The 8855-nt window shown below is 41.9% G+C and overlaps 1 protein-coding gene across 1 annotated transcript in view; it reads right to left on the bottom strand.

The window, feature by feature from the left end:
• LOC106818279 (cleavage stimulation factor subunit 2-like) overlaps positions 1-6742 on the bottom strand; it is a 9184-nt gene extending 2442 nt beyond the window's left edge. Inside the window, exons 1-4 of the mRNA XM_014823000.1 lie at positions 6671-6742; positions 4833-4911; positions 2698-2867; positions 2148-2182 (exon numbers count right to left, since the gene is read on the bottom strand). Coding sequence (XP_014678486.1) covers positions 2148-2182; positions 2698-2867; positions 4833-4911; positions 6671-6728 — 342 coding nt within the window. The 5' untranslated portion in view covers positions 6729-6742. The remainder of the gene's footprint in view (positions 1-2147; positions 2183-2697; positions 2868-4832; positions 4912-6670) is intronic.
• Positions 6743-8855: the final 2113 nt, after the last annotated feature.

The following is an 8855-nucleotide window of genomic DNA, read 5'->3' as shown; positions in this document are numbered from 1 at the left end:
AGAGAGGGAGAGGGGGAACTTCCCCTCTCGCTGGGGGAGGGTTCTGGGGGGGGGGTTGACTATTTGACTATTTTGACAACGGCGGGTAAATACAGGAACATTTTCACAACGGCGATGTTAAATTTGACAACAGCGGTGCGCCACTGTGCCTCTTATGTATAAGAAACCCTGGTACACTTCCTCATGCAGGGGGACGTAGGGATAGGGATACTTCCGCAGGAAGGGAGACAGAATAATTGGGGATGCTTCCTAAAGTAGGGGGAATGTGAATAGGGATGCGGGCGCTATGACGACAGATACAACAGATGAAGGTGCAGCCGCCATGACAGTCGTAGGACACCTCCGCTCTGCATCCCTCTGGCTGCTATGTTGTCTACACGTTTCAACATATATATATCAAGAGTACATAATAGATGTCTCATATGTCTATTATGTACTCTTGATATATATTATTGCATATATATTCCACTACAGGGTATTAGCCAGGAATGGGTATTGTGGGAGTGCAGAAAAAATATTTGGGAGTGCAATTTTTTTAGTATGTGTGTCTCAGCCAAGACCGTCATTGGGGGGGAGGGGGGTAGATCGGCCTTCCCGGGAAATTTTTTTAATTTTTTGGCCGTGCAGTTTCAAAACTGACCGTGCAAATCACGACTGCACGGCTCGCTGGCTAATACGTTGGTTGTCTACACGTTTCCTTTCACATACATATGCAGCGTTGGAAACAGCAGCAACCCTTCAGCAGAGCCCCCTTCTCTTTCCCGTCCAGGATCACTAACTATATTGAGTGTATATATATATATATTGTACCAGTGTGTATATATATTGTACCAGTGTGTATATATATATATATATATTGTACCCGTGTGTATATATATTGTACCAGTGTGTATATATATTGTACCAGTGTATATATATATTGTACCAGTGTATCAGGCCTCGAATTAAGTGACGAGAGGGGCAAGGCAATTTTTTGGGGGCATGTGAGAAATTGCCTTGAATTTTCTCTAAAATGGATGGGCACCGAGGCAATTTTAAAAGGCATCAAGGCAACTCTCGCAATTTCAGAAGGGCACCAAGGCACTTTTGTAAAATAAAGGAAAACTCATAACAAATTAATACATCAACCTCTGCTAATGGAACTTGGAAGTACAGTAACAGGGTTCAACGTACGTTAACTTTTTATTTCACTAGACCATCGGGCTAGTAACTGAGGAAAACCGCTATATACTAGCCCTGACCTAACTTTCACTATAGCCCAGACCCAGACCATTGTTATGGGAAACTTTGTGTCATCGTATGAATTCTACTAAAATTTCTCTAAATTTACTGCACTTAGCAAGCTACACACCATACAGATCACAGCTGGCCATTGTTGCGCGAGCGTCGTTTCGCGCGCTTTAAATCGCGTGCGGGCCGAGTCCACGTGCAGCATTTAAATATTCGTGTTCTACCACGTGCATACACAGGCGCACGATTTATCGATCGTCTACTGGCAGCGGTTGGCAGCAAGCCACGTTTACGGTTATTGTTTTTGCCGAAGGGTAGACTGGAATCCGGCCTCACGCTCTGCTAGACAATGTACACGCTCTGCGACAAACAGTGCGGCCGCGAACCAGTCTAGCCAGAGGCACCGACGGCAATTACAGAAAATGGCAAGGCAGGTGACTGCCGTCGGTCGAGTTGGATTTTCAGGGGCAGTACGGCGATTGATAGGGGCACCGACGGCAATTGTCTTCGGTGCCGTCGGTTAATTCGAGCCCTGCAGTGTATATATATATATATACATTGTACGAGTGTATATATATATTGTACGAGTGTATATATATATATTGTACGAGTGTATATATATATTGTACGAGTGTATATATATATTGTACCAGTGTATATATATATTGTACCAGTGTATATATATATTGTACCATTGTATATATATATTGAGCAGGACCGGCCGATCTTTACGGATCTCACTACGGGTTACTCAATACAAATCAAAATGTTCGACAGTTAGGAATCAGGCCGCGTTTCCAGAATTATTTCCGAGACGCGAGATTATATTCGCGAAATTTCGCCGCGACGATGAAAGCGAGGTCGAGCGCGTGCCCCCGCAACCTCCCCGCCCCGCTCGTTGCCGTGACAACACTCACCTCGAGTCGCGGTCCGCCGAGGGCCTGCTGCAGTTCTGTAACGGAAGAGCAACGCGGCGAGTGAGCAACGGGTTGCTACAGGATAACGAGATGCGTTCGCGACCGCGTTTCTACTAGGGGACCAGGGGTGTAACGATACATTTTGTTTCGGTTCGGTTTTCGGTTTTTGCTCTTCGGTTGGGTTCATTCGGTTCGGTTATTTTCAGTAGTAAAAATGCTGAGAAGATGGGGAAATTTTCCCTCCATTTTGAATAATAATAATACCTATCATAATATTATACATTTATTATCATCTCTCCCTAACTGAGAGTGGGTTGAATGTATTTCCCGGAACCGAACCGAGAACCAAAACCGGGAGAGAAAAAAACGAAAACCGAACCGAACGGGATGTACCGCGATACAGTTGAATCGCGGTTAATCGTAACACCCCTAGTTTCTACCATGTATTATTACCATCGCAATACAACCATAAACAAACACACAATCTACCAACACACTAGACGCCCTGCCGCCGCCACCTAACCACACACACGCTCGCTCGCTCGCGTACGTTTCAGCTCTTCCTTGTTCTTCTCGCTGGCAGCGTGGTCGACGCGCAGCGTTCGGCTGTTCAGCTCGTAACCGTTGAGGTTCCGCATCGCGCTCAAGGCCGTCTCCTGATCCCGGTACTCACAGAACCCGTAGCCCTTAGGTTTACCCGTCTCCCTGTCGTAGACCAGCCTGTAAGACAGAGGAGAAGGTTAGAGAGAGAGAGGGAGGGAGAGGAAGGCAGGAGGAGGGAGAAGGACTGTGTCTTGATCCCAGTACTCACAGAATCCGTAGCCCTTAGGTTTACCCGTCTCCCTGTCGTAGACAAGCCTGTAAGACAGAGAAGAAGGTTAGAGAGAGAGAGAGAGAGAGAGAGAGAGAGAGGGAGGCAAGAGGAGGGAGAAGAACTGTGTCCTGATCCTGGTACTCACAGAACCCGTAGCCCTTAGGTTTACCCGTCTCCCTGTTGTAGACCAGCCTGTAATACAGAGGAGGTTAGAAAAGAAGGTTAGAAAGAGAGAGAGAGAGAGAGGGAGGAGGTAGGTTATAAATTATAAATAATTTATAAACCAAAATGAATCACAATTTGTGACGGTAGATGGCGCTATACCCGCTTTGATGTTTTTTAGCATAAATCATTATATCATAATAATAATAGTATAAATCATAATATGTTCATAGCAGGAATTTTGCATTAAAGATATTGTCAATGACTTGACGATGACGAGTGTGACACCACAGACTGTTTAATATCTGCGTGTCTATATATATATATATGCTATATAATTGCCAAACCCTACCTAATTTGCATAATTTTTTTTTAAATCAAAAACCCTAGCCCTTATTCATTCACATACCAGAAATGAGCAAGATCCGTTGAACCTGAACTGACTAATGACAATTCCCATTTTTGCCAAAAAATTGCCGTGGCTCGAAAGTACGTTGACTGGCGTGCTCCAACATAGGACGTTTCATATGGGAGCATAGCAGTAACAGCTATACCCAATTTCAAACATGTGGGTCAAACGGTTCCTGAGTTATCGGTGACCGAAACCAAATGTTGACGAACAGACGGACGTATGACGGACGACGACCCATGGCAATAGCTCAGCTTGACGATGTCAAGGTGAGCTAAAAATCGAAATAAATGTAAAACTTGAACAAGAAAACTTGGAAAAGTGATGAGAATCAGAGACATCATCGCTACTATACAAGTTATCCTTTATTAACATACATGTATTATACACACAGTAGTAAACAGTGCAAAACAAACAGTAAACATGGCTAAACAAGCACACACATGCACACACGTACATGCACACGACTATTTTGGTCCAGCATATTAGATAGTACCAGGGTACGTTCCGGCAGTACCCTGGGAGACATAGACCCTCTTAGCATCAGTAAGAAAGACGATATTTTAATTAATAATTTTAAATGCTCCTGGGCAGGCATCTCCGTCAGCTTGTAGTTCACATCACAAACTCACGATTTCTTCTTCTTCTTCTTGCGTAGTTCCTGGAAATGTATAGTAGCAAGTCATTTTCATTCGGTTTGTAGATAATAGATCTATCTTGGTTAATTTTTACTCAACCGTGTTGCTCAAAACGTACTGATGCCGTTTCGCCTCCTATCACGAGGCTTTCTCAAAGCTGACTGAAGTTTTCAGATTTGACTACCAGATGACTGTAGTAGCAAGCATTAGCGATTGTTGGCTCGATATTTATCGTTCACAGATCTAGTACTAGAGCTCTTGAGGAGGTAGGAGGAGGGAGAAGGGCTGTGTCCTGATCCCGGTACTCACAGAACCCGTAGCCCTTAGGTTTACCCGTCTCCCTGTCGTAGACCAGCCTGTAAGACAGAGGAGAAGGTTAGCGAGAGAGAGGGGGAGGAGGGAGGAGGGAGGAGGGAGGAGGGAGGGGAGAAACAGAGGGAGGTAGGAGAGAAGAGAAATGGAGTGAGAGAGATACAGAGACAGAGACAGAGACACAGATATATATATAGAGAGAGATATATATATATAGAGAGAGAGAAAGAGATAGCGAGAGAGAGCCATAGATAGACTGAGAGTTACAGAGACAGGAAGAGTGAGAGAGAGAAAGAGAACTTCTCATGAATCGTGACTAGCCGTGTTATCTACACCGTGTGTCTACTTACTTGAAGCTGAGGACGGGTCCCGCCTCAGAGAATATCTCACGCAGCTGCTCCTCTGTCGCATCGTAGCTAATGTTTCCGACTGAAACGAGACGACAGCGATTGATCGAATGACTACGTTCGCTCTTTCGTTCCTTTGAAAGCGTATTTTGTGGTAATTTTTGTACTCTCTATACTAGCTCTAGAACTATAGCCCTCTGAACTGAGCCTTATTACTGAAAAGAGACGACAGCGATTGATCGAATGACTACGTTCGCTCCAGGACTTCGTTCCTTTGAAAGCGTATTTTGTGGTAATTTTTGTTTGCCGGTGACATGTGCGTGCACGTGTATGTGTGCGTGCGTCTGTGCGATTGCGCTCGTGGGGTCTGTGGTTCTGTGAATGTAGTCGCGCGCGGGTGTGTGAAAAGATACTATTACTTTGATACGATAGTGAATTGATACAATTACTGTCTTCTAATAACAAGTAATATCAATCAATAATATCAATTGTCCGAATTGTTCGAATATCAATATCCGAATTGTCCGAATTGTCCGAATTTTCTGTTTGGTGAAGAACTGGTGACACGTGACAATGAATCTAGAATAGTTTGTTATTTTCCGGTAGATTCCGCAGGGATGTCATGTGTAAATAAATTATGCTGTTGTGTTTCTCGTTTTCCCATTGATTTTATAATGATCGATGCCCATCTTTTTGGCTAGAAACCAATTGACAAGGCGCACTTTGGAAAATAGCCATTACCGGGTACTTTGTCGATAAGGAGAACAAAATTCCACTAAAACGCTATGTATTCGTGAAAAATACCCGCTTTTCAAGCTGTGGTAAAAAAGTAATGATATACGATTTTGGTGACCCGAAATTATCTAGTAGTTGTGGGTTTATTTACCGTTTAATCACAGAAAGAATGCCATGTACAGTTTATTTTTACACCATTTAAATGAACCCGTTTCTACGGTTCATATTTAATCCCAAATATATATTGCAGTGTATTAACGCAAAACTATCCTTAAAGCATATAAACAAATGACGTGTTTTAGTCTTCAAAATTTATTTTGTCATTTATTTTTGCGGATTGGGACACAGAAAGCGGGCACCAAATATTATATAATATATCTTTTATATTATTTAGCGTCGAGCGAATGTATATATTTGACTTAAAAACTTTATAGATATAACACGGTTCAGTGTATCTTATTACTGAAAAGAGACGACAGCGATTGATCGAATGACTACGTTCGCTCCAGGACTTCGTTCCTTTGAAAGCGTATTTTGTGGTAATTTTTGTCTATTGCAGTGTTGGCTGTACATGAGACCACATGTACATCCACGTCAACAAATGTCACCCAGCAGAGTACGTAACACACTAGTACTAATTGTATATAATTATTAATATCATACATTACTGTTTTAAGTTTACTGTAGACTAGTTTGTAGTGTCACTATCGACCGTAGTCCGTACTGTAAGTTGTAACTGAGTCTGTGACTGTGCAGTGTTACTCTGTAGGGCCTAGTGTTGTTACTTTATGAGTTATGTTATCTGATATTCACAGTAATCGGTACCTCGAATTATTTATATATGAGGGAATGAATTGTGATAAGAGGGGCCCGTTTAAACAAACACACGCACAGAACGGCAATAATATATGTAGGAATACAAGTTACAACAACAAAAACACGGACACCGTCACCGGTACGTTACAGGTGTCACCGAACATTAGATAGTACTAGTGACAGCAGATACTGTTCGTGCCACGATTTCAACTAACGCAAAACATATATTACTGTGCACATACAGGACCTCGTTAAATGATTTCATTTCGCAATATGCGTTTACTACACACCGAAAACAGATCGCATCGACTTCTCGGCTGCAGAAAGTGCGCCGCTTACGGTCGCCATCTTGTCGTTTATGCCGGTGTCACATCGAAAAGGTTGAACCATCGAAAAAGTTGCCCCACTATCTTCGATCTGAGATAAATATATCTTCGGCCGATCTTTATGGCATGTTTTTTGTTTCATAATTCGATTTTTCTTTTATGGTTGAATTATCACATATCACCACATGCATATAACATTTGATTTATCACATATAACATTCGATTTATCACATATAACATTCGATTTATCACATAATATATAACATTCGATTTATCACATATAACATTTGATTTATTGCATATAACATTTGATTTATCGCATATAATATTTGCTTATTTAGTCATATGTTATATGCAATAAATCGACAATAATTCCCTGTTTTAAATGTTCACATTATTTGATTTTATATCCGAAAATAGAATCAAACCATGCATTCGATCCTGGCATCAAACCATTCGGTTTTGGAATCAAATCATTCGAGCTGCGAATCAAATCATTCGATCCGCGAATCGAATCATTCGATCCGCAAATCAAATCATTCGATCTGCGAATCGAATCATTCGAACCGTGAATAGAACACGTGCGTTTGCGCGTGTGCACATACACGTGCGTGCGTACGTGCATGTGCGTGCACGTACACGTTCGTGCGTGCGTGCGTGTGTACGTACACGTGTGAGCGTGCGTGCGTGTGCACGTACACGTGCGTGCGTGCGTGCGTGTCTGCGTGCGTGTGCATGTACACGTGCGCGCGTGTGCACATGCACGTGCGTGCGTGCGTGTGCACGTACACGTGCGTGCGTGTGTGCACGTACATATGCGTGCGTGTGTGCACGTAGGCCTACACGTGCGTGCGTGCGTGTGCACGTACACATGCGTGCGTGTGTGTGCACGTACACGTGCGTGCGTGTACACGTATACGTACTGAACCGAGAGTGCACGCCGCACTCGAGATTTCATCTATTTTTGTCACAAAATGACCCGGTGACCTGTGACGTCACACAACCCCTTGGCTAACTACGAACTGGCTTATTGGGTTCAATATTGTTATTCCTAATATACGTTAATGATATAGCAGATGCAGTTAATGTCAAGCTTTTATTATATGCTGATGATAAGATTCCACCTTGGTAGTTTCAGGGACAGAGGTACAGAGGCTATACAGGAAGAACTAAGTAGATAATTGCAATCAGTTAATAAATGACTCAATGAGAATACTTTATCCTTACACCTAGGAAAAACAGAAAGCATTATTTTTGGAAATAAAAAGAAACCCAGGGAAAGTCCAAAGTTAGACATCAGATGTAATGGGGTGGCAATTGAAATATAGTATCTAGGAATAAACCTTGATGAGTGGTGAGATAACTTGTATATAAATATGGTTGTAAAAAAGTTAACAATAGAAATTTCTTTCTAGACAAGCAAAGTATTTAAACAAAACATGTAAAAGATTACTCGTTTCTGCTTCAATTCACCGTCGTTTTGATTATGCATGTAGTGTGTAGTATAGTAGTCTTACAAAGCGTACAAGGTTTTAGTTACAAGTGTGTTAAAATAGAGCCATTAGATTGTGTTATCAATTTGGGGACAAGAGCACACATAGGTGCTAGAGTTCAAGGCTATAAATTGGGTACCCGTAGAGTACAGGGTAATGCAACTAAAGATTAATAAGGTTTTTAAAATGTTACATAATCACAGTCATCTGCGAGTCAAATCCCTTTGAGAAAGCCTCGTGATAGGAGGGCCGAAACGGCCAGCAGTACGCCCCCCAACCCCCACTTTGATCAACACGCCGTTGAAGAAAAATTAACAAGACTAGATTAATTATCATACAAAACCGATATGAAAATGACTTGCCTACTATACATTTCCAGGAACTACGCAAGAAGAAGAAGAAGAAATCGTGAGTTTGTGATGTGAACTACAAAGCTGATGGAGGCAGATTCTGCATTTCGTTCAATGAGATGGCAGATTTCAGAGTGAAGGAAAAGAGAGAAATGAAATAAAAACTGAAAACAGAAAACGGAAGTTTTTATTTAGACATTATTTAACCTATATATTTTTTTTATTTTTTTATATTATTTATAGGCAAGATTGAATAATATGTGGTTTTGAGTAATTGCTTGACCCATGATTATCCATTTGATTGAA

Source organism: Priapulus caudatus, unplaced genomic scaffold (assembly GCF_000485595.1).
Source record: "Priapulus caudatus unplaced genomic scaffold, Priapulus_caudatus-5.0.1 Scaffold2131, whole genome shotgun sequence".
Lineage (NCBI taxonomy): Eukaryota > Metazoa > Priapulida > Priapulimorpha > Priapulimorphida > Priapulidae > Priapulus > Priapulus caudatus.
The sequence above is the reverse complement of the archived record's forward strand: the minus strand, read 5'-3'. Positions and strand labels throughout refer to the sequence as shown.